A 25,314-nucleotide genomic window follows, 5' to 3' on the forward strand; every position below is an offset into this window, starting at 1 on the left:
TGCGTGAAGTACGACGGATAGCGTGTCAAGGACAAGGAAAGACAAAGCGAGCTCGTGCTTTTGGGGCAGAGGAGATGCAAAGGTGACCCGGGGCTGGTGCGAACCGCCCAGCAGCCACGCAGAACCGGTGACAGGAGCACGGTGCACGGCTGCAGCGGGGAGCTCGGCAGTGCTGGCATCTCTCTGCTGCAGCCACGGCACTGCGAGACGCTCTGTCTGCAGGAGGTGCAGGCCTGATCACACAAATAATAAGTTTTCTTGGGGGAAAAAAATCATGGGATGGTGATGGTGGTCCTAGAGACCAACTTCGTTATGCATCCAAGTGCACTTTGCAGTGACTGTGGATTGGAAGGCCTTGAGGGAGTGAAGACACTGCAAGGCGAGGCAACAGCTTCACGCTGGAAGTTCATTTGGGGAAAACACCCAGGGAAAAAAGCACAAAAACCGCACACAGCGTGCGGGGGGGAGACCTCCCCGCTGGGTGCCCGCCCCGTCCACCCCACCCGCCCCGCACAACGCTAACCACAAACTTTACCCGGCTCCCGGCGTGATGCGGGGGGAACGCAGCGCTCCCATTGGCCGCCGGCCGCCCCGCCCCCGGGCATGGCAGCGCGGCCATGGCGGGACCCAACGCGGAGCCGCCCGCACCGCTGGGCCCCCCGGGGCGGGACGGCGAGGACGGGGCTGGGGACGGGGACGGGGACGGGGACGGCTTCGGGGAGGAAGGTGAGGAGGAGGAGGAGGAGGGAGGAAGAAGCCTTTCAAGGGCACATTGCCACTGTTAAAAATGGTGAAGGGCTGAGTGTTGCTCTCCCAGACACGGGGTACAAGCTGGGATATGGGAGGTTCCGCTTAAATATGGGAAGAAACTTCCTGACGGTGGGGGTGACAGGGCTCTGGGACAGGATTCCCAAAGGGGCTGTGGGGTCTCCTGCTCTGGAGACATTCAGAACCCAACCTGAATGTGTTCCTGTGTGACCTGATTGAGGTGATCCCGCTCTGGCAGATGGGATGAGATGATCTATTGAGGTCCCTTCCAATCCCTGACACTGATTCCCAAAAGACCCTTTGGTTTCCAGATGAGACCTGCATCGGTGAACCTCCTAGTTGTGGCTGGGACCCTCCTGCACTGACAGGAGGTCGTTTCTGAGCTGTGATACCCCAAGAGTTGTCACCGCTCTGCATCATCCCCAGTGATTTGTGAGTAGATGTGGTGGTGACAGTCACCAAATCTGATCCGCATCCAGCCTCTCCATTAAGTGTTCTGCTGGTTTATCACCACTGGGGTTTTGTGTGCTGTAGCTGGTCATAAAGATCTGTAGATATTTCCTGGTTCAGTTGTGCTGGGGCCGTGGATCACTTCTGTGACCTTAAATAGGGAATGTGGTTGGTTTTTGGTAACTGTTCCTGTTACAATGCAGAGCAGGAAGCAACGTGAATAACCATACTCCTGGTCAACACCTTCATTAGAGGAGGTGGCTAATTTTCCTTAAACAAAGCATGCAACTAGCAGAAGTCAATCAAATAAAATGTTTTTACTTTTTTTTTTTCCCCTCTTCCGAGAGCAGCACAACTTAAATGGCCTTTTCTAAAGCTCTAGGCACTGAGAGTAATTAGGTTCCTGCTGTGATTACAGCCTTCTTGCCCAAGCTGGTGAATAATGTTAGTTGTCAGAACGAGCTGTTGTATCTGCTCGGCATCTTGATAATTGGAACAGGGAGCACCACACGCAGATCAAATCCTGCATTGAGCTCAGGAGCTGTGTTACTCAGGGACATTTGGGGGCCTGGGGCCAGCAGCGCCATGGGGTGCTGATGCAGAGTCCCACTGCCCTGTGTTCACCACCCTAAACACGCCCCGAGCTGCAGTGTGGGCTCTCCCTGGCATCACCCCTCTGCCTCCCAGGAACACCCAGTGTCCTGCTGGCACTGGCAGCGCCTGAGCTTGCTGTGCTGGGCTCTGGGCACCCTGCCTGTACGAGTGCCTGGGCTCAGCAGCTGAGCGGGGCAAAGCTGGGCTCGTGAGGCTGGGGGATTTCAGCACGGCTTCACCTTCATCCCTAGGAGCTTGCTTCCCCTTCTTTGTATTCCTCGTTGGCTCAGAGCACCGCTCCAGCTAGGTGCTGCGTGGGTCATGCTTGGCTCTGGTGCTCTCCCAGCTGCTCAGAGAGAAGAGCCAGCGCCAGGCGGTGAGCTGTGGGCTTGTCCCACCCACACAGGCCTCCTTCCCCGCGCCCTGCCCACGATCTTCACAAACCTCACCCCCCCGGGTCACAGCTTGCCGCCTGCCTCCCTGCGTTCACTCAGCCTGTGCAGTTTCAGGAAGGAACAGAACTGGTGCTCCCCAGGGGCCCCTGCAAGCCAGGGTTTCAGCCAGTGCTAAATTGGCAGTTCCTAAGTCATGTGTCAGCAGAGGTTTTATCTCAGCTGGTTTTCCAGTTTGGCTTTTGGGTGTTCTCTAGGACTGTGAGTAGTGCTTGGCACAATCCGAAAGCAAGGGTTTCATGGCAGCAGCACAGGCTGTCAGCTGATGAGCGGTGTTCATATGCGTCACTGTGAAATGCCACTGTACCGAAACTAACGCTTCCGCACTTGAAACAAATGTTTTAAATAAGAAACTAACAAGAAACCCATCTATTAGGATTACTTTGAATTAGTTTGGTTTTAACTCAAATTACCCAAAGCTTTAATGGGGTGTGAAAATGCTGTGGTTGGACGTGGTGCTTCACACTTACCTCCCTTTGGAAAGGATGGTGGCACTACCAGCACCCCTGGGGCTCGGCCCTGCTCCTGCTGCCGCAGTGGCAGTGATGTTCTGGCAGTGTGAACCCACCCAGACCCTCCTGAGTCACATCCCAGCCTGGGAACCTTAGACAAGTAATTTACAGAATGTAAACACTTGGGCGCACTGCCAGCATGCCAGCATCCTCATCAGGAAAGATGAGCCCTAGGGCAGCTATAAAGGCTAACTCATCCTTGGGGTTTATTTGGTCCCGTTGCAGTGTGGATCACCACATACTAGCAGGCAGCCTGGGCTCAGCTGTTTATGCACGAGATCAAAGGCTGTCAGCTATGCCCAGAACGGGTCTGGGCTGCTTACAGGTAATGTGCCTTTGATCTTGTTACCAGTTCTCCAGCTTCCCGTTGGTTTCATTTGACCAGTGAATTCAATACCTGGAGGATTCAGTTGCATCGTACTTGACCCACCCGGGGGCAGATAAGAACCAAAATGCTGTGGGCACGTTTTGCAAAAGCTTTTACTGCTTTCACCGACTGCAGCGACAACGTACTTGCATCGTTCAGTCTCTTATTTCCCTTCCTTTTAGAATATGCAGCAATAAACTCCATGCTGGACCAGATCAACTCCTGCTTGGATCACCTGGAGGAGAAGAATGATTATCTACACGCCTGCTTGAAGGAACTGCTGGAGTCCAACCGCCAGACCCGCCTGGAGTTCCAGCAGCAGAGCGAGCAGCAGAACATGGAAGCTGACAGGCAGGGACCACAGCCTCCTGTCTAGTGGGCTGGCCCCACACTTTCCATCTCTAAGGACATTTACCGGTCACTGGTTTCACATAAAAGTTGAATAGATGAGGTTCCTTCTGCCCATGACTTGTTCCTTCCCGTGGTAGTGTCCTGCCATTCGCCTCCACGTTCTGTTTTCCTTTAGCTGGGTAACAGGTGCAGAAGCACGCAGGTGGGTGTAGGAGCGTGGTTCTTTTCTCCCCCCGGCACTGCCACTCGGTTAAAGCTGGTTGTAGGAAGCCTGATGCCATGCAGGTTGGTTGCAAGCAAGCTCTCGTCACAAAGAGGAAAAATGATCTCTGGTGTTTTGCGCTGTTGCATCCGAGCGAGGAACGTTATGGCTCTAGTCTCTTCCCTCACAGAGCACAGTAGGCAGGGGCTGTCCTGACTCCAGACTCGCCCCTAGGGGTAATCTGGCACAGACAGGAGCCCTAGGCCATCTCCTGCCTTCAACTACAGGTTCCCCATTATTCAGTGTAAGAAATATTGTCAGACAGTCCCAGATAACTGCACTTTTCTATCCCCTTCCAAGCAGATAAGCTACTGGGGTGATGTTTTTGACTCTTAATTTAATTGGAAGCTGCCTAACTCCTTGAGCTGCCATTAAGGACTTGGGCTTTAGAGCCAGAGCAGCAGGGTTAGTCCCCACTGCAGCATCAGCTTTGGGAACAAAGAGACGGGGCTCTGCCTGCCGTGGGATGGGGGCAGAGCCCTGCCTGTACATTTTGACAGGAATACTGGTGAGCATTCTGGTTTGAGACTTTGCGATCGTGTCCGGATGGCCTGGAGCCAGCACAGTGAAGCAAGTCTTACTGTTCTACTTCTGTAGAGTTAAAAGAGGTTTTGAAAGTTAAAGAAGTTATAAGAAATCTGTTTTATTAAAATCAGTTTGAAACAAAATTTGTTCCTGAGTCTCCGCTATGAGAACAGACTGTATTAAGCCTCGTAGTATTAACAAATGACCGAGATGTACATTCTTGCCTAGCTTAGGACACAGTGCTGGTCCAAGAGTGCGCATCTGTGAAAGAAAACCCTTCTGAGGAGCAGAATTGGGCACGCACAGCCTCCCAAGAAATACACTTCTCTGCCTGGAAAGGAAGCAGAGAGGAACTACAAACGATTCTTAGTGGAAAAAAAAAATCTGTATCCATCTACTTCATGAGCCATATCCCCCTATGAAAAAAAGAAAAATCACATTACTTTCTTCTTTTAGGTTCAACAATCCAAGCCTCAGTCTTTCCATGTAATTGTAGTATCCCAACTATACAAGTAATAATCAACACCATCCCGTATTAGACACGCTAAAGCCAGGCTTATTTTATTCTTAAAATAAAAACAGCAGTAAAGTTGAAGGTTTTGCTCTATTAAAAGACTCCGAAAATAAACATTTCCAGCAAATATCATATGTAAAGGGCTCTCCCTTTAAGGCCACTCTATCTGGGTTTGCGCCTAGAAGAGCGTCTGCACCCAGCAGAGGTAAGACTGGCTGCCTCACCTTTGGCTAGGGAGGAAGGCTCTGCTGCTGCCTCCTGACCTGCGTGTGTTGCCTCTTTCTGTCCTAACCCCCCTTCACTCCCTGGATCCTGGCAGTTGTCTGTGCCTTCCCTTTGCCCGGCTGCATTGTCTTCCTCCTCCTCAGACGCAGCATGTCCCAACAACTCCCCCGCGGCGCTGGTCTCTTCAGGGGGTGGGAAATGGGCACTAGTGGTAGCGGACTTGCTCTCCTCCTGCAGGTTTTCTTCTTCTACAACCGCGATTCCACACGTGTCATCAGTCATGCTGGCGAGGCTTTTGCCCTCTGCTACAGAGGTGGCCAGCTCACCCTCACCCTCTGGACACCTTGAAGTTTGTTCTTGCGGTGCTGACAGCTCTGTACCCTCCTTGTCTAGCCCATGATCAGCATTCGTCTTCTTGCCGGTATCTACTGCTGTAGCAGGAGGCTGTTTCTGATCATCCAGCAATTGGGAGCTGGAGCCCTGGGAATGCAAAGGAGCCTCGGGGTAGGCAGCTGTGGCACGATGCCTTGCTGCCTTGTATCTCTGTAAACATAAATAAACCAACGTGAGAGACGAGCCCAGCCCAGCCACTGTCCCTGCAGCGAGAAGCTGGTCCAGGAAAACCTGTACAAAAACAATGGTGAGTGACAGCTAGGATCTGCAGGGGCACACCCTGTCTCAGCAGCTCTCCTGGCCTGGCTGCTGAGGCTTTCAAGCAGAGAAGGGTCAGCTCCTGTCAGAAAAAGTGGTGATATTAAAAACTTCATGACTAAATGCTGAGTGACTGCATGGCACACGTGTGGCTCCTGAGACAAAAATAACGTTTTGGTAACTGTTAATATCAGTCAGACTCAGGACTTGGTAGATAACGATAGTGCAAGTGACAGCTTTTGCTCCAGCTAATGCCAGGACCTAGCTCTGGGCACGTACCCCAGCTCCATGAGGCTACGCGCTGCCCTGACCTAGAGAGGAGCGGTTTCATGGTCAACAGCCACAGCAAGACTTAAACTGAAAGCTTACGAGTTTTCATTCTGCTGATACAATCTCTGCTATCAGTGAAATTGTTGGTAGGAACACTAAGATACCAAGAATATCCTCTTTTTACAAGATACTGAAGTTGTCTACAGAATAAAGGTAAGCATGTTGACAGTAAAATGACTTGTTGACACTAGCTACCGTGGTGAGCCAGTAGAGGTCTGTAAAGAGACTGAGATGGCTACTAGCCATTTTCAAGCCTGGTTTTCTGAAAAGCAGTGACTCTCTGTAGCTAGCTAACATGCAGCAGGAATCTGGTCTTCCAAGTCCCAGACACAGCATGAGCTAAGGGAATGAAACAAAGCTCCCTTTCCGCAGCAGCTCCCCCCACCAAATAGCTGTCAGCTTTCTGCTGAAAGGTCCCTTGAACTTGCACTAGTATTACACCTGACAATTTCACAAAATTATTTTGAGCACGTTGGCTTTCACCAGTCTAAGCAGCGCTCTGTAGTCTGCAGTGTGAAATTACAGCATGCCAGGCAGGCAGCTTTACATTTTCATTTCGTGTATCGTCGCAGGTTTGTTCTTTCCCTGTTCTCAAATAGTGGAATACGTGTAATATTATAATGCAATGGAGCTAGATCAGTCAAGTCAAATGTTGTACCCAAATGTAATCAAGCGCAAGTGTGCCAGTTTGTTTTCACAGCGATGCTGTAAACTGCCTCACAGCAGACAATTCTCTGCTTTGAAATCCTTTGTTAGCCTACTCTGATGAGAATACTCCAGAAATTGGAAATGATTTAACTCAGACTGTGATGCAGCCAAGCAGACTAGCTATCTGCCTGCAGATATTGAAGGCTGGACTTCTGCCACAAGTAATCCCTCCAGGTCACTCTGGTGTCCATTTGAAAAGCGTCTGATTTCAGCTTTTAAATGGGCCAGAAGGGAGGCATACACGCTGCTGCTGCAGTTTCACTCTATGCCGATCTAAAATAAGCCAGGAAAGCTGCAAGGCCAACTCCTTCATTCCAGAAATGACTAGCTGCAGGGGTGGGAGAGGATGAGCAACCCTCAAGGAACAGCTGTAGTGTTCTCTTGCTACTTGCCTTTCCAAATCCACAGCTCTAAATGTTGGCTTCTGCAGCAACCCCACCCCTGCTGATTGCCACAGTGGTTGATGGGGAATAGTTAACTTCTCTGACAACTAGCAGAAAAACACTAAGATGCAGCAACAGCTGGATACATCTGTGGTAGGGAAACAGCTTTTGGGTACTGGCAGAGGACATGGTCAGTGTGGGAACCTTCCCTCTTTCCAGAGTCAGGGAATGCTGCTCTGCTACACAGGCAGTGGTCACCAAAGGGAGAGGGCAGAGGCAGTGCAAGTCCTGCATACCTCCCATGAGGAACTAATCCAGACCCCGAGCATGTCAACAAGGACAGAACAACAGAGGCAGGTTCCAGGCCAGCCCAGTAGGGAAAGCTTCTAGATACGAAAGCAGCAAGGGGCAATGCTGCGGCTTTAGGTGGAGCCTAAGGAACAGCATCAGCTGCAGAGCTTTGTGCTAAGGAGTTTTCTAGGAAGGTGTAGCAGACAGACCGACTGACTTCCTGCTGCAGGCTGACCCTGGGGACCAAACAGACTCTTGTAGCTTCCATCACGGTGTGCTGTGATGCTCAATTTCCAGATTTCTAAGGTGAATATCTGATTTTACCAGGCCCCTTTAATTTCGGCTAAAGGAGCTGTTTCTGTAGTCACTGCAGTATTCCATGAAAAGATGCACACGCATCAACCTTCTTTAAAATGAGCAGCCTCTTTCTGTCTTGTTCTTTCCCCATTTTGACCCACCTGTAATCTGTCTAACAAGGAAAAGAGGAGGCCTAGACTCAACAACAGACTCCACAGGTTCAGCAAACAGAGCAGACACTCTGAGGAAGATTTCCAGCCAGAAACGGGCAACAAGATGACAGCAGCAGTAGCTAGAAAAACAGGACTGGACTGGTTTTAGATCTAAAGGGGTGAATGGGAGACAAGCACAGAGCACACCAGGAGAAAGCTGTGGCACAATGGACACCAAGGATGATGGAAATGAGCTGAGGACAAGACAGCTAATGTGGTGGATTCACTGAAGAGACACGCACAGGGGTAACAAATGCCAGGCCATGCAATCGCCAAAGGGTCTAACCTGAAAGTTCTCAAAATGCATCAGGGACTTGCAGTGTGCGAGCCGGGCAGCAGAGTCGCTATGGTAGAATTTGTGACACAGCCTGCAGAGGTAACCTGCGACGGGGACCAGAAAATCCAGGCCTGCGAAACGGGAGGGGAAGGGAAATCACAGATCACATTGAATGGAACTCAAAATAATGAAAGTATGTTAAAAGGGAAATTAAAGGAGGGGAGGGGAGAAGAAGGAGGAAAATTGGAAAGCTTTGCTTCTGTTAATCAGGGGTTTTGCAAGATGACTTGCTGAATATCTTGTCTTACCATGGAATGGCTGTGTGCTTGATATTCAGAGAGAAATCTGGCTGCCAGAGCAAAGAAACTACACAGAGCATTAAGGGGAAAAAAAGAAAAAAGAATACAATGGAAAACTACAGAGAACATGTGATCTAATGTAATGGGATCAAACCAAGCAGAAGACAGCAGGCGCGCAAGAGGAACACGCAGAGAACATTCACAGCATGAATCATTATTCCATCTGCCACACGATAGTGGAAGGTTACAGCGATATGGAAGATTGGTGTAAACAGCGCTCTCCTTGGGCACAAAACAGCCTCTGCAGAGCTGCCCTCTTTGCAACACAAGTGGCCGTTAGAGGTTTGAAGTCAGAATTGCTTACAGGGTGGGGACAAGACACAGCCATCTGGAGGCAACGCTGCCCACCAGTCCAGCAACGTGTCTGAATAACCACTAGGTAGAGCGTGGGGGTTCTCAAGCAGAGGAAACATGCACAGTTTGGGCTCTGGCAGAGAGCTCGATACTGTCAGTACTGCTCAGTATCTCTGTACAAGCTGCATTTGTGCTGGAAAGCGTTCTAATCAATACGCTTTCAGGCTCCATCTTTCCAGAGCATCCCTTGTTTGCCACCTTGCTTATTCGCCTACCCTATTTGCTCCATTTCCTGCCTTGTTGAGGTATCTGGCTCTCACCCTTTCTTCCTCAAAGGGAAAGACAGCTGACAAATGTCGATCACATCCTTACATTTTATCACAGTACAAGAGAGCAACTTGGTATTGTCTCCAGGCAGCAGTGACCTGCACCAGTCTGATGCAGATGCTGAAGCAATATGGCCGAAGAACTCATTACAGCAGTGGACAGAGACCATCCTCCCTTACAGTTACAGCATGCGGCCGTAGAAAGCTCTGTGGGCCTTAGTGTTCAACTGTGCTCGCTTACCATAGGCTGTGTCTGGACAATACTTCTCACTTCCTTCGTAATCCTCCAAAGACACTTCCTTCAGCCCAGTCTGGAAACCAAAAGAACGTTAGTGCCTAGCCAATATTTATGCCAGTTCCCTTCTCGGGACCTTACATTTTTCTGGTAAGCTTGGGAGTAAAACAGATGATTCACACACCAGAGACGGAGTTGCACAGCATATGCTTAGGGCCAGATACAAACCCCAATGTCAGGAGGCCATTTTATCGCAAGGGTTAAAAACACCCCTTACACATCAAAGTCTGAAGTAGCTTAGCCATGTTCCTCCTCTTGGTAACAGCTCTCTACTGGGAAAACGGTATTTATCAAGATAAACCTCCACACATATGTTTGCTATGAGACCAAGCTGCTGCTGGGCTATTCAAAGAGACTATGTCAACGTCTTTGACAGAAATTTGTTCCCTTGAAAACACATCGCTTATGCTCCTCAACAACAAGGTAATGTTTGAAGGCACCAGTAGGAGCTGTACAGCACAGCAGAAACACCCTTCTGCATCCCCATACATTGTGCCCAATTCTCCTCTACACTGTCCTGTGCTTTGTCCAGGGCCCTCACCCTCCTGCTGTAGGGTGCAAGGTTGACTAGACTCTCTAACCCCTGAGCTCAAGCAGACAAGACCGAATAAGTCACAGGAGCCCACCGCAGATTCTCAGATAGATCAGTCCTTCTCCATTTGCATGGCATACCTGCTTGGCAGCAGAATCCTCATTCTCTACCAGCACTACATCAAGGTCATCTTCATCCTCACCAATTCCTTCCTCTTCCTCCTCCTCCTCATCATCTTCAAAACAGCCAACAGCATCCACTGTGATCAACTCCTCTGAATCTTCTGGGCTGCCCAACTCCTTTTCTCCCATTCTCACCTGTCAGGTACAGAAAAGACAGATCAACTCTGCACTCTCCACCTAACCAAGGAAGACCCTAGGCTCTGCACAGACTGGATGGGACTGCAAGAGAGGCACTAAACTGTCTTGTTTGCAGATAAGCCCAATACTTTGCCCCTTCCTCACTTAATTTCTTTAAGCTCTGACAATTGGAATCCAGACAAAGATTAAAACTGAAAACAGGGTTCGAAGAACTGCATGCCTTCTTTTCATCCCTGCAGTAGTCTGAGAAGCTGAAAGTTAACCTGCTCTGTAGTGTAGCTACCTCCAATGTTGCACAGCTCTCCACTCAGGCAGTATTACCTCTTTGGCTTTCTGTTTGTGCTCAGGGGATTTCATATGTTCCACAAACTTGCGAGGGGTCTTGAAGTGGCGGCTGCAGACAGTACAGAAAGGACGAAGAGAGCGTTTGGCCAGCTATGGAAAGAAGAATGAGAAGATCTAGTAAGTCACGAGAAGCCACTGAAGAAATGCAGATAAATCTTTGGCAACAGACACACAGACCTGCATCTAAAACGGGGAGACCATAAAAAAGCCTCTTATTTTCAAGAAAAAGGGCTTGCTAGCTCCTACCTGCCAAAACAGTGGAAAATATGCAGAGCAAAATGTGTTTTGTAAGAGGTGTTGTGGAATTTTTTCCCTAGGAGCCAACAAATACACACGTAATAAATACAGTGACCTGCCTAAATTTTAGCTTGAAAACTGATTAGGTAAAAACAGTAGGTCCTTTCTGAATATTTATTCAGAAAAGTCAAGAATCAAAACCACCTGAAGCACCTCTAATACTGACACAGCACGGTAACTGGAAGTTCAGCCCATACTGGTGTTCACAGGCAGCAGGTAGCACAGTAGTGCCTTCAGACAGTGAGAGCATTACTGGCAGAACTTTCTGTGCATTTCTCCACTCCAATCACCTCTCCCTTGCTGCTTGGGGAGCAGGAGCTGCTAGACACTTCCACTCAATCCCCACAAAAGGTCAGTACAAAGATGACATGGCTGTTACCTTGTGTTCCTGGGTCCTGCGATGTTTGATAAGATCCCCGGTGAAGTGTATCTGACAAGTGTTACACCACCGCTGCTGGGTCTCTCTGAAGTGACAATGGATATATCTGTAAGTCACACCTTTTTACACTCTCCATGGAGTACTGCAATTTGCAAACTGTTCTCAGCCTTATTTTCCTCAGCATTCCTATCTTCACAGGCTTGGATTTATCTTCTCCCCTTCCCAGCCCCTTACATCGCAGGCATAGTTCATGATGACACAAAGGCACCAGTTAGAACAAGTCTCCAATTTGATCTGCTCTATTAAAAACTGCACACCAGGTCCAAAACACCTTATTTTCTCCAAAGGTTGTTTAGCTCGGAGAAGAGAGGGCTCAGGAGAGATCTTACTGTACTTAACAATTACCTTAAAGGAGATTGTGGTGAGGTGGGGATCAGGCTCTTCTCTCAAGCACCAAGTGGTAAGACGAGGGGAAATGGCCTCAAGTTGTGCCAGGGGAGGTTTAGGTTGGGTATTAGGAGAAATTTCTTTACTGAAAGGGTTGTGTGGCATTGGAATAGGCTGAACAGGGAAATGGTTGAATCACCATCCCTGGAAGAAACATTTTTCAAGAAACATGCAGATCTAGAGCTTAGTGGTAGACTTTAGTACTAGGTTAAAGGTTGGACTAGATGATCTTAGAGGTCTTTTCCAATCTTAATGAATCTATGATTCTATCAAAATTCACACTGGTATCCTTTAAAAAGAAGGAAGGAAGATGCCTGAAGCAGATTAAGGCACCAGAAACCAGAGGGAGTTTGTACGTTATCCTAGAATACAGAGGCACCCTCGTGCCCTGAGGAATTTTGGAACTTGTGTAGGTCCTTGTTCAGGTTGTGTTCTCTACTTCAGACCAACACTCACCCATCTTTCTCTGCCAGCAACTTCTGCTCCTTCACCATAGGCAGTAGTGAAACAAAACAAACGTTGCTCATGTGCTGAATCTCCCCAAGGCGCTGCTGGTGCTGAATTCCAGCCATGTGGGATTGGAAATTCTAAGAGAAGGTTAGGAGAAAGATCCATTTAAATGTATTCAAAAGACAGCAAATAATAGGTATGAGCTATGCTTTCCATTCTCTTGACTGCTATATAACAATGAAATGGTATAAAAGCTTAAGAGCATGGCTGCCTGTGGATCCACCCACATTCGTTCCCTAGCAGGTTGCCTGCCAGCTCCTCAGAAGAGGTTTACTTTATCTGCACGCCTGTCATCATTTTTTCTGTTCCTCTGGCTAACAAGCCTCCTGCTGCACCCATGGCAGCTGGCCATCGAATTCATTTCTCTTGACAGTCCACCCCAGTCAGACCTGCGGATTTATACCTGCTGACTGCAGCAGTTGGTCTTGCAGATATAACAGTAGAATTTAAGGACCGATTCAGGGCTGGGGTCAGCTGTGCCCACCTCGCAGGTCCAGTGCCCTGGTTTCAGAGCTGTTGTACTGATAGCTCTGCTCTCGCTGCTCTGCTGGATAGTTACTTTCAGTGAACCTCCAGAGCTCAACACCTGCCAAAAGAAAAGAATCAAGACTAAATCCAATATCTCAGTAGAAGACACTAAAAATTACACCTGTTTTTTAGATGTGACCTAAGCTCTCTGTCCCTTACGAAAGTACATTTAAGCTTGAATCCACAGGAGGCTGATAAGAAAGACTCACATACACTCCTTCTCCCAGCACTGCCAGATCAACAGTTCCTGTGTCATGGTAGCAGGCCTACTAGTACAGATGGCTGTTTCTACAGCCTCTAGACACTGTGTGATCCAGTCACTGGAGATGAGCAACAAGCAATATTGGGTGGTCCCTTGGTAAGGGACACTATCAGCTCATGCTTTCCTGCAGAACAAAAGGCAACTCAGAACCACACCTGACAGAGGAAAAAACTCATACATGGGCAGGATGATATATTTGACCACATTTTTAAGCCTCAAATGTCTCCGGTTACGGAAGACTCAAGTCTGACTCACACCATGGATTAAATCTTGTCTGCTTTCACAGATTTACACAGTAAAAGAGATGGTTTAATGTCTAGCACGTGGGCAAGGTAAATCACGTAAAAAAAAAGGCTCTCAGGTTGCTAGCTTCACTCACCTCAGTTTTTCCTAGATGTCTTTCAGAAGCATAGACTCTCACTATCTGCTCAAGCCTGCTGTGATGGCAAGTCCCACAGCAGCTGCATCTTTCCTACCATCACCCAATTTTCTTACGTCTGCTCTTCAGCAACAAAAGGTGTATTTTTAGCTATGTCCATTTAATATATAGGTTTTTCAATGGCTTTTTCAATTCAACTTTCCTTCTTTCCATATGAGCACTGAACTCTTAGCCGAGCCTAGCATCCACAAACAGGCAGCAGTAGGGAAGGTACAGGCTAGCAGAGGTACAAAAGCAGCAAGTCAGAGCAGACTGTGCACTAATTGCAGACATATTATGCCTTATTGCTAGGGACGACAGCTTACAGCAGGAGACAGAGCTCCAGACGTGGGTGCCATCTGGTTCCCAGTGGCAACAGGCATCTCCGGGATGGAGGGGGAGGTTGTATGTTCTATAGCACCCCAGCCTGCTTGGAGTGGTGTCTGCTTACCTCAGGAGCTTTTGGTTCCTCAGAGAATTTCCTCTCTTTAGAGAGATCTTCAGCTGCGTACTCCTTTACATTGTCTGTACCTAGGGACAGAGAGTCTTTTCAGCTGTCTTAAATCAAAATAGCAATGACAGAAAAAAAGAAAGCAGCAGGTGAAGTCAGGGAGCTTTCCTCACAGTGCTGCTGGCCATAAGCCCAGCATACAAACCTTTCTCCATATAAATCCTTATTAAAGAGGGAAACTCTTCCCATCATTTGCATTTGCTAGGCAACAGTAACAGAACAGTTTTTAGGGGACTATGTTTGGATTTGGTTCCTACATTTTCTCCTCCTTTCCCCATCCTGTACGACTGGAGAGGAGGGCATTTCTGAAGAGACTCACAGGATCCACGGTTGCCGACAGTTAAGTGCAATTCCAGAAAGGCGTGCCTTAAACGTGCAAATCACAGTGCTCAGCAACTCACCATCAGCTTGGCCATGGGTGCTCGACTCTTCCTTGCTGCCTGCTGCATCCTCTAATGCAGACTCTTCAGTCACACTTCAGGGATATCAAGAGAACAACCTTATTTGCCATGTTAAAGACCAAGAGATTAAGAAAACACACCGAGGCATGGGCTGGGGTCTAAGCTACCACACTCTCCACTAAACCCCCCTAATCAATAAGCTACTGGAAGTGTATTTCAGGCAGGGATTCAGCAGAAATAAGTGAAAGCAATGCAGAAATAAATGAAAACAATGGAGAGTGATCATTCTAGAAGAGGTTCAGAAACAGCAGCCAAATAGACTGGACAAGAAAGTTACAAATGATTCTTTGGATCACCGCCCTCTCCTACTTGAGGCCTGCAGAGAAATCAGCTCATACAGGAAATATTCTTAGTAAGGACTCTCAGAGTTCGTTCCTTTGATCGGTGACCTGCAGTGAAACTGCAGAGCCTGGACATCCCTCCAGGTTGCTCTGTGCATGAGAGAACAGAGAGGTTCTCGATTACATCTTACAGGGATTTCATCATAACAGCCTGTTCTATTTCTATCAGTCATGCTTCATTCCAGAGTCCCTACAGTTCCGCTTTTGGGGGAAGTAGAGCTGTCCAGGACACAAATCAGAGGACTTTGCTTTGTTTTCTTTGGTACTATTGATCTACTAAGGTGAAAAAGATCCCGGGGAGACTGCTGAGAAAAAATGGCTGACTTGCAGAGGACACTCACTGTACTTCACAATGCTTTTCCCCATCTCCCATTTTTCCATCAGGACTAACACCTTCACCATGGCTTGAATGCCTTCTCCCTCAGGCCAGCCTGATACCCCACCTGCCAGGATCCTGCTGCCAATATGGGACAGCACATTCTGAACAGGCAAGAACACAGACTGCGCAGGTACTGAATCCTGTGATCCAAACACACACACACACACCCCACATAATTTATCAGATTGATAAGTGAAAATGTAACTGGGTTATACAGCTATAAATATGCAGCAGGGTTTGGGCAGTGCAAACATGATGAAAACAAGAGTGGCTGGCATTAACATTATTTGTCAAGTGCTGCCAACAGGCTCAACACTATACCACACACAGATGGTGACAGCACTCCAGGGCAAGGGTTTGCAGCCTAAACTGCAAATCTAGGGAGCAATCTAGGGGAGCAAAAGCCATCACAAGCAGGAGCTAAGGAGGAAATGCTATTATATGGATACTTGTCAGGCCATGCTAGAAGAACTGGGTGTTCAAGGAGGATTTGAAGATGAGTGCTTTCTGCACTGGAATGAGGATGTTGTTCCAGGCATACAGATGGCACAGAGGAGAAAAAGCAGAAGTGGGAAAAACCTGAAATGAAGAAGGAGGCTGGTATTCCTGGCCAGAGGGAAATGGAACGATGAAACAAGAAATAAAAGTGTGACACTAATGGAGGGAGACCTATTCTCATCTGCGGAAGGCAATATGAGAATGGTAAACCATTTTTTTTCAGAGAGCTATCATCTATTCATTAAAAGTAAACAGAAACACTTTAAAAAAAAAATAAAGAATGATCTATTCTAACTAAACACCAGCCATAAGTTATGCATCAAATCTGGCAGTCCCTAGCTACTGCTTAGGAGAGGATTTTCCTAATAGCAGGTTTGCTGCAGTGAGATCTGTCATTCCTCACACTTGATTTTTTTTTTTTTTTGAGTATATGTAACAGGACTTTGATTAATACCCTACTAAATATTAATGTAATTAAAATTAAATTAGCTTTGGCAAACAGATTAACAAAACATATGCTCAAATGCATTTGACTTAGCTTTAATTGAATTTATTCACTTTCTTGCTAATTTGCAGTCCATAATTCACAATGGTCCCTGCTCACATAATATTTATCAGTCTTTAATGTTTTACATGATGAAAGTATTATCAGAACATCAAAGTAATCCTGGAATATTCTCCCTAAAGCTAGCCATTAATCTCTAATCTACAGATGGGAAACAGAGAGGTGAGGAAACTTGTCCGAAACCACGCGGTGAATTGTTAACAGGGAAGATAAGAGGACCCAGGAGCCCTGACTCATAGTCATTAACATATGTCAGAGAATTCTCAAATCAATGCCTCCAGAAATCTTTATTCACTTCCTCCTCTTCTCCCCCCGCACCAGCTCACAGTGACAGTTCTGGGAGAGGCACAGCACCATGCAGATGGCACAGTGCTCTGTAACGTGCCTTCCCACTAGATGGCAATGCAGCCTTGCCTGTGCCTTCCTGCACCCTCCAGAGAGGCAGGGAGTGCCAAGATCAGCCTGCAACGGCCAGCTCGCCTGTGTGCTGCACAGCCCTTGCAGATAATAGGATTGCCTTTGTTTATTTTTACCTAACAGACAGGGATACTGGCAGAGACGATCTTTGCAGAAGGGATACAGAACTCAACGCCCATGAATATGGGCTCAGATACCAGGGAGTACTGATTCTTTTCCCTTTCTCATTCCACAAAATAAACCATCCTCTCCTGTATGCCCACTGTACCTAACATATCCCAAAGCTTTCTTCTCTGCTGATACCTGACTGCTCAGTTCTCTTTTTGGCAGTTAGGCAAGAGGTTTAGAGAAATATATCATCCCGGATCTCAGCAGGAATCATGAGATTTTCACAATCATTTGAAATACCTCCTGACTGCCAGTACAGTACTGCCCCAAATTAGACAATACCTGACAATACCTCTAAAGCCTGTAACTATTTCGATACCCCATTCAATAAATACCTCTTCAGTCTTTTTGCTGCAGGCTCAGCGTTCAACACGGATTCTGTTGGAGTTCTTGGTCCTGCAGGAACACAGAAGATCTCCTTAGCAAAGCAACCCATGGCACCACAAGCACGTTCCCTAACTGAATGGTCAGTACCAAAAAAAATCCCCGCTAATTTAGAGCAAATAATACTGTACACTTGCTTATTCTGAATTTGGGAATTGTAGTGACAAGGTTAGATAATTCAAGAAATTCATGACCTAAGAGATCTGCATTTTATTGCAAATGTCAGTAAGAGGTGTGGTCCAGAAAGAAATCCATGCTTACATCTACTAACTGGGTCTTAGTCCTACACCTAGATGACAAGAGCCCAGACCACTGGAACATTAACGTATGTCAAGTGGCACAGCCATCCGACAGCAACCATTTACTCGGGTCACTTTCCCCACCACATACACACTGGCCACAACCTCACCATGTTCCTGCATTTTTGAGTATGCAGAAAGAATATTTCTACTTCGGTATTGTACAGACACTGCAAGAGATTCAGTGCCAGTTTCAGTTCTGACAAGTGGAGCACTCATTCAACTCATCTTTTCCTTAAGCAAGTTGATTGGGACTCCTTCTGCTTCATGTTTGTAACTCCATGAGATGTTTGATTCAGCATGAGTAAGGCAATGCGGAAGTTTTAATTTTAAACCAGTTCTCTTTTCTCCACATCTCAAATGGAGCTCATTGTCGAGATGAATTCTGAGAGGTTTTCATGCAAGAGATACGGAGCTGGCTTACAACTACCAAAAATATCCAGATAAAAAGTATATATAAAAAGCACCAAAAGCAGAAGGTGCAGCAAACGATTTAGGTATTTACAATTAGAGTAAAACATAAGGCTAAAGACATCCCATGTCTTTGCTGCAGGAATAGCCATGAGGAGTTTACTGTCTGGAAGCATTTGTTTCATTACAGGCTCCCTCTTACCTGTGGATGGAGAGGAGTTGTTCTGCTCTGACCCTGCTTGCACTTCCTCTGGGATTTCCATTTTCTCATCACCTTGTGTCTGAGATGAAGAACCTGCATCTAGTTCCCGCTTCCTGTCGGGGACCCTCTGGAAGTCCTGCAACAGGCAGAGAGTCTCTAGAGAAAGCACAGTCTAAGTGTGGAAGTCCACCTTATCCAACAGAATGGGATCAAATATGCAAAAGCTTATCTAAGAGGAGGAGAAGTACCAGGCCAATTAATCCAAAACCAGCCTCCAGGACACAGAGGTCTTAATGGTAGAAGGTGAGAATGTTCGCTTTTTTTTCTAGCATTTTCCAAAATACTAAATTTTTTTGGAAATTAAGTTTTACAAAATCCTCATGATCAGATATAATTCTGACCTTAAAAAGGAAAAACAGCTCAAAGAGGCAAAGTGACACGTCCATGGCAGCAGCAGGTCATTTGGGAACACCAAACTGCTCTGAAAGGCTGAAGGGGGAGAAACTCTGGCCTCTGTAAAGCAAAGTACTCAGCCAGGATTTCTTTTACTGTCATTACTTTGTAGTTGGTACCTCTAAAGTCTCCTTCTATTTTATATCTAAACTGTTGTGCTATGAGGAACTCTCTGTCCTGGGCAAGAACAGACAGAAGACTTTAGCATCAAAAATGTAAATATGGGCCACAGGAACTTTAGGGATGGGCTTCTTTCTTCATTTCTTTGTCAGCAGTATGGTGCAAAAATAGTTTTCACTGTAAAGTTCTCTCCTTTTTGCTCTTTACCTGTAATGTAGTCAACCACTGTGAGTGGAAAAGGAGCACAAAGCTCGTAAGCAGTTGGAAACTACAAGCTCACCTTGCGAAACATCCGGTTCTGCCGCTGGAAGGGAAGGCTGGGGAAGCCCAGGCGAGTCGGCTTTAATGAGACCCCAACAGGTGGCGGCCCTAGGAGGGAATGTCTTGTAGCCTGAGGAAAAAACTGCTGCAGTGCTGGGGCTGTCATGTTAAATCCACGCAAGTTTCCTACAAATACAAACACACAGCACATCACCACCCTGAGGCATGCAAAACAGAGAGAAAATCTTCCCCCCTCCCGTACAAGCAACAGGGAGAGAAGGGAAGGGCTCTTCCACGCGAGACACTGGACTGCTCTGGGTGCCATATGGATGTTCTATGCTCTACCCTTTTTAGTCCCCATAGAACAATTTGATGTGATAGCAACTATTACTATATATTGGGCTCTTTAATTATAATTGTCACTGCAGGCTAAGATCATTAGAGCAATTATCTGATCCAAGCACACCAGTGCTTGTGTTTGCAAGAAAACAAGTCTCGTTTTACAGAAATTCTCTGTAAAAAAAGAAAAATTCATCCCACATTTGTGCAGCTGGCAGCTCACGCCATACCATGGATGCTATTTAACACTGGCCAGCAACTGCATTTCATTTAAAGCAACACTGGACTTTTCAAACAGAGATTTGACAGTCCTCTCTGCCACCTGGTTATCAAGCAAGCTCAACATGTCAAGCTAAACTGAGACACTTGAGATGCTGCCATTTCCAATTATAATGCTCTGCTTTCTGAACGGTTCTCTTCAGCATCCACAGACCATTAACAGTCTCAACAGTCCCTTCCAAAGGCGGTCCCCCCATTTCAGGGGATAAGGGAATGGAAGTGTACATATGCCTCAGCCACACCCTGAGAAGCTGTCTACCATTCTGGGAACCTGGACTTACACTGCAATTTTTTACTTCGCACTTGAGTAAGTGCATATTCCAACTGCTGAGCTGTTAAAACAGCCCAGAGAAGATTGGAGACAGGCACCCAAAATCTGAAGTCAAGCTGCATTGCTTAAAGCCTGGAACACAACAGGGAGCACACCCTATGTTTGCCTTCAAAAGTAATCTAATCTCGTATTACCTATCATAAATAATCTCTTATTGTAAAAATATGTAGCTGCATTAAAAAAAACAAACACACTTATAAGGCAAGAAATTATCTCCTGGTCTTGCTTTAGTACCTGTAAAGAACCATGCATACATTTCAAAGTATTTATTTTTCTTCCTAATCCCACTGCTGAACTGGAATGCAGGCAATAAATTATTTATGCTGGTGTTTCCCAGGTACAGAAATACCACAGCATCAGATATTCTTACACGTAACCCAAATGTGAAAATGACCCAAAAAAATTCAGATCCCTATGAAGGGCCACAACGAACATCACATCTGTGCTGCATGTTACCAGTGGCTACCTGGTACAGGGTAATGAAAGAGAAGTCACAATGCAACTCAGCATATAGAGGTGAACAGAGGGACAACACTAAAACAAAGTGCCATAGAGCGTTCATTAATAAACCTGCTCCTGCTCTCATATCTCATTTGCCTCAGGTCCTTGGCATACTATTTAAATACAACTTCTCAATAAGAGGTTTTGCTTTAGAGAAAAGCCCAGACTACGTTAACATTAAATGTATCAGAAAGGAGAATGACTGACCGTGCTTTAGTCAGTCAATTTTCCCCTGACACAAATATATGCATCAATCTCCAGAATGTGGTTTGTTCTTCATTACTGCTCGTTTCCCTACAACCTGACACAGGACTGTAGAGAGCCACTGGGGTCACTAGAGAGCCCTCTTGCTAAATGGGCAAGAGAACAAAAGGCAAGTTAACAACATGCAGAATAAATCTATTGTCTTCACATCAGGGCACGATTCACAAACGAGAGAAAAATTCTAAGCTTTAACCTAAACTAGTAATATTAGAACTGTCCCAGGTACAGATGTTCTATGTTGAAAACACATATCAGGTATTTATTCCTAATATCTTTATGGTAGCAACGCTCTTAATTAAGGCAGCACCATAAATTTGTTTTGAAAATACATCAAAAATCCACTTCTGGAAATACAATGATGTTGCCCAATCCCAGTGATACTACCCACCATGTCAGTCATTTCAGGGAATCAAAATTCCACACAACAATTGAAACCCAAACCATTTTTCACCACAATATGCTTTATTTGTTTGTATTCCACAAAGCTTGGACAAAGACAAGCATCTACTTTTGCAAATGAGGTTAGTGTAATGTAACAGACAATAAAATAAATTGGTTAAGCGTCCCAAATGAGACAAATAATAAAAATATAAGTATTTTCTCTGAATATATTGGTGGAAAAATACTCTTTCCACCAAGTCTAAGAGGGAAGGTGTTTCCAATGCACATATTTAATATTAACCTGATAGCTTCTAGTGCTATTCCCAGTTGTGAACGCTTAGGCACATGGGATTTTCATCAACTGAAGAACCTCTGTGATGTGTTCTATGGACAAATTTGAAGAGGAAAAAAAGATGATAAAGAGAAATGCCAAATACAAAGACAGCAATGGTTCAGCAAGAAATAGCCATACTATGGTTTCAGTCTAGAAAGGGTGATTAAATAACTCCAGTAAGAAAGCGTCTCCCATAACGACAGTACCTTGCATCTGTTGCATGAGTAAGGCCCGCTGAAGCATAGGATTGGCATTGAGTAGCGATGGTTGATTTGTTGCACGTAAGCTCAGCATCTGTTGCTGTTGCGGTGGTGGTGGCGGCAAACCCCTGGAAAAGAAGGTATTAATCATAAGAATCCAATAAAAAAAAAAAACATACCCTTCATTTTCAGAGACCTAACAAGTACAAAACGGAGGAGCAAAGAACAGCTGAAATGCTCATATACATGCATGAAAAGATACCGTACACCAGCACTGTATCCGCTTTCTTCCACTCTCCTGGAATTTCCAAAGCTGACAGATTGTCTATCAAGGAATTTGAGGTCAGAGAGAACTCCTTAGCACCAAGCCCACATAAAGCCTGTCAAGCAGCATAAAAAAAGCCCAGGAGCTGACTGCAGTTCTACAGAATTATGCAGCAGCTCCTCAGCAGAAACTAGCGATCTAGATCAGCAGCTACATTTAACAACAACAACAAAAGTTCTAAAAACCAGGGAGTTTTCTCAGTAGCTTAAAGCACATTTTCCAAAATCTACGCCTCCCACACAGAGCCAGACAGGTCACAATTGTAAATGGTGCCCCCTAACTGCAAGAACAGGACGATAAAATAAAGCGCAGCCTTCGTATTTAAAACACGAGGAGGAAGAAGTGAGCTGAAAAGGACTCTCCAATCCTAAGGAGGGTGGAGCAGGCATGAGACAAAAGTCTGAAGAAACGGGCAGGCATTTCTTCAGGCGATTGCAAGGTCAGGCCCACCTCTAAAAACGACTGCTGACACAGCTAAATCTGTCAGAGGGCTGTAAACAGGTACCAACATGGATCAAAATAACCATGCTGACAAAAAACAACCCCTTGACAGATTTTACAGCAGCTAATCTTCACATTTCCTGCTCTAGATTGTTCCAGTCTCAGAGCGAAGAAATTTCTGCCAGAAAAAACATACTTTTAAAGGTACGAGATGCATCCATGCTAGCTCGCAGCCTCATATTTGCATTTTAAGGGCAGCTTTGGTTACAGTTTTAGACATACAAAAATGGAAGATTTAGGGAGATGAATATTTCTAGAACAGAAAGATTCCCACGTTTCTCTCATAACCATATGCTTTATATGGATAAAGTCTTTTTTTTTTTTATAATTTATTAAATAAGGAATTAACTTTGCTCTTAAATTCACATCCTCTTGCTGTGAATTTCCAGAGCATAAGGCTTTACAGAGCACAGTAACTGCAATTAAATACATCATTTCAGATATTTTTTTATTAGTTCAATAAATCTCAGCTCATCAGGGACAACTGCTTGAACCAAAACAGCTATTTTCTCTCTTGATTTTTTTTCAGAAAACCCTGTTTATTTTATTTTTTTTTTAAAAATCTGGCATACATTTTTTGTCTTCTAACAAACAAAACGCAATTTTCTCCCCACACACGCCCCATAATGCCCAGTCATGTCCTCAGCCGTTGTGCCACTGCAGAAACAAGTTGCCTAAACAGCATCCACTAACCTCGCCCTGACCAGGAGACCCAGGGAGAGAAAAAAAAACACAAAAAACACAACAAACACAACTGAAGTTCAACCACCGTCATACATTTTTTATAAAAATACAAGACGAAAGTGTGCATCTTTATTCAGCAAGGCTCGGCGAGGTGCATAGACACATTTCTGGGGTAAAAACAGCCTTTTTTTAGTGAACTCCCCGCTGGCTGAGGAGCGACCACCCCAGCGCTCCCGCTCGCTGTGAGGGCAGCCTCTTCCCTTCGGAGCATCTCGCTTTATTCGCTCAACCCCGGGGCATTTGACATCCCCCTCGGGGATTTCAGCGCCGGGAGCAGCCCTGGCAGGCTGATAACCATCTCCCAAAACGCTGTCTGAAGGGAGCGGGAGAGTCACGGAAAGCACCCGCGGCCCTTGGCTCCTCACGCCTCAGCCCGACCCGCCCGGCGGCGCGGCCTCCCCACAGCGGGCTGCCGGCCCTCAGCCCTCTCCCCCCCCCAGGCTCCCTCCCTCAGGAATCACCCCCAACCCCTCCTCAGCACCCACACCCCCCCCTCCTCAACACCCCCCGGCCTCCCTCCGAGCCTCCAAGGCGTCCAGCAGCGCCCGCCCCCGCCTCCCTTTGTCGCCTTCCCCGCCGGGGGTAGGGCGAGGAGGGAGCGGAGGCGAGCGGTCCCCCCCCCGGGGCCAGGCCCTCGATCCCCGGCCTCGCGTAGCGGCGCTTACCGGCCTCCCTGCTGCGCCGGGGGATGGTGGTGGTGGTGGTGGTGCTGCTGCTGCTGGAGGAGGTGCTGGAGCTGCAGCAGCTGCTGCTGGAACTGCTGCTGGTTGAACATGGCTGGGGAGCCCCGAACGGGGCGAGCCTGAGACAAAACACGGGAGGGCGAGGGAGGCACCGGCTGCGGGGCTGGCGCTTAGCAGCCCAGCAGCCATTGAGCAGGGGAACCGCCGCCACCGCCGCTGCCGCCCATTCATTCACTGAGCCGATCCCCCCCTTCCTCCTCCTCCTCCTCCTCCTTCTTCTTTCCCCCGGGGTCATCGCAAGCAGCAGCCCGTGGAGGAGGTTTCCAAACCCCACCTCCTAAAAACACGCTCTCCCCCCCCCCCCCCTTCCCTCCTCGCCGAGCCCTCCCCGCGCCCCCCTTTCTTCCTTTACCCTTTTTTTTTTTTTTTTGCATTTTCCCTTCTTCCCTGCCCCTCCAGCACTCACATCGCACCCCGGGGCTCTCACCGCTCCCCAGCAGCCGCCTCCATCTTCCCGCCGGGGACAATAAAGCACCTGCCCGGCCCCGCTCCCCGGCCCAGCCCGGGCAGGAGGCAGCTCCTTCTGGAGGGCTGGAGGACCCAGCCGCTCCGAGAGGGCGTCCCTGCAAGGCTTGCATCACCCCCCCGGAGCCTCCTCTCACATCGCCCCGGCTTGCGACACCTCCATTTCTCGTCCCCCGCACAGAAGAGGGGTCCCTCGGCCCTCGACAGGGGTTGGGAGGTGATGGGCACCATCTGGCCAGGGCTGGGGCAGGGGGAATTTGCAATAAGCGGCTGAAGAGGAGGAGCAGATGGTAGCCGACTACATTGCTTTTCTGCTTTTTTTTTTTTTAACCCCCTTTTTGTTTGTTTGTTTTTTCATAGTCCAGGGGAATCTTTGGTAACCGTCTCGCTGAAGGGATGGGAGAAGAAAAAACAACCAACAGCCTCAGGCCGTTTGCTGTGGTCACATCTTGGCAAGCTTGTCATGAGAACCTGGAAGAAAAACAGGGACTTTTGCAATGTTACGCTGTGCTGTAGGCTGAGATGACTTTTCTAGCAGGTCCATCCACTTTTTTATTTATTTATTTTTGTGAGAGTTTGCAGCAAAACCCTTCCTGCGGCACTTGTTTTCTGTCAGTGGTGAATTAATTTTAAGTATGTCCAATTCACACGACCTCTGCATGAAAAAAAAATATATTGTGACTGTCATTTCTTATACTAAACCTAGCAAGGGTGAAGATGCATTTCTTCTCTTTGCATTGCAGAGAATCCGTCCTGAAATAATTTACTTTCTAGTCTTATTATTCACGCCAATAAAGACTGCTTTATTCATGCTAATAAAGACTCATTAAAGGCCTCAAAATTGATTTTTAGGTGAAAGTGTTGTAAGCTGAACACAATTGCTGGTGATATACAGTTAGCATTAATAATTTTCAATGCAACAGCATATGTTGATTTTTCCTTTGGGCCTTTTTAAA

At 46.9% G+C, this 25,314-nt stretch overlaps 2 protein-coding genes and 1 long non-coding RNA gene across 10 annotated transcripts; 2 read left to right on the forward strand and 1 right to left on the reverse strand.

Moving 5' to 3' along the window:
* Nucleotides 1-566: 566 nt before the first annotated feature.
* On the forward strand, nt 567-3,593 carry BBLN (bublin coiled coil protein). Its single transcript, XM_068657415.1, has 2 exons — nt 567-726; nt 3,326-3,593. The coding sequence occupies exons 1-2, from the start codon at nt 618-620 to the stop codon at nt 3,517-3,519; spliced, it is 303 nt and encodes a 100-aa protein (XP_068513516.1). The 5' UTR covers nt 567-617; the 3' UTR covers nt 3,520-3,593.
* Nucleotides 3,239-24,453, reverse strand: CIZ1 (CDKN1A interacting zinc finger protein 1). Of its 7 annotated transcripts, XM_068657409.1 has the most exons (17): nt 24,300-24,452; nt 23,816-23,952; nt 21,587-21,708; nt 18,971-19,137; nt 18,118-18,253; nt 17,157-17,217; nt 14,394-14,467; nt 13,933-14,012; nt 12,677-12,859; nt 12,220-12,350; nt 11,317-11,401; nt 10,617-10,730; nt 10,116-10,292; nt 9,390-9,459; nt 8,179-8,300; nt 5,020-5,563; nt 3,239-4,697 (listed from the first exon to the last, which is right to left on the reverse strand). In XM_068657409.1, the coding sequence occupies exons 2-17, from the start codon at nt 23,923-23,925 to the stop codon at nt 4,681-4,683; spliced, it is 2,193 nt and encodes a 730-aa protein (XP_068513510.1). In that variant the 5' UTR covers nt 23,926-23,952; nt 24,300-24,452; the 3' UTR covers nt 3,239-4,680. The 7 variants fall into 7 exon arrangements, with proteins under 7 accessions (XP_068513510.1, XP_068513511.1, XP_068513508.1 ...); XM_068657410.1 differs by lacking the exon at nt 3,239-4,697 and having other exon boundaries at nt 4,817-5,500; nt 24,300-24,453; XM_068657407.1 differs by lacking the exon at nt 3,239-4,697 and having other exon boundaries at nt 4,817-5,563.
* Nucleotides 24,437-25,121, forward strand: LOC137842851 (uncharacterized). 2 transcript variants are annotated; one of them, XR_011089250.1, is made up of 2 exons: nt 24,437-24,575; nt 24,719-25,121. It is a non-coding gene; the product is annotated as an uncharacterized lncRNA (long non-coding RNA). The 2 variants fall into 2 exon arrangements; XR_011089249.1 differs by having other exon boundaries at nt 24,518-24,648.
* The last annotated feature ends 193 nt before the right edge of the window (nt 25,122-25,314 follow it).

Source organism: Anas acuta, chromosome 20 (assembly GCF_963932015.1).
Source record: "Anas acuta chromosome 20, bAnaAcu1.1, whole genome shotgun sequence".
NCBI lineage: Eukaryota > Metazoa > Chordata > Aves > Anseriformes > Anatidae > Anas > Anas acuta.

Bases quoted from the DNA above. Each gene is read 5' to 3' on its own strand.
- BBLN (XM_068657415.1), top strand. From the start codon at position 618: ATGGCGGGACCCAACGCGGAGCCGCCCGCACCGCTGGGCCCCCCGGGG. The intron at 727-3,325 runs GTGAGGAGGAGG...CCTTCCTTTTAG, and splicing joins GGACGGCTTCGGGGAGGAAG to AATATGCAGCAATAAACTCC.
- CIZ1 (XM_068657407.1), bottom strand. From the start codon at position 23,925: ATGTTCAACCAGCAGCAGTTCCAGCAGCAGCTGCTGCAGCTCCAGCAC. The intron at 21,709-23,815 runs GTAAGCGCCGCT...CTTCTTTTCCAG, and splicing joins CCGGCGCAGCAGGGAGGCCG to GGGTTTGCCGCCACCACCAC. The intron at 18,254-18,970 runs GTGAGCTTGTAG...TGCCTGTTGCAG, and splicing joins AGAACCGGATGTTTCGCAAG to GACTTCCAGAGGGTCCCCGA.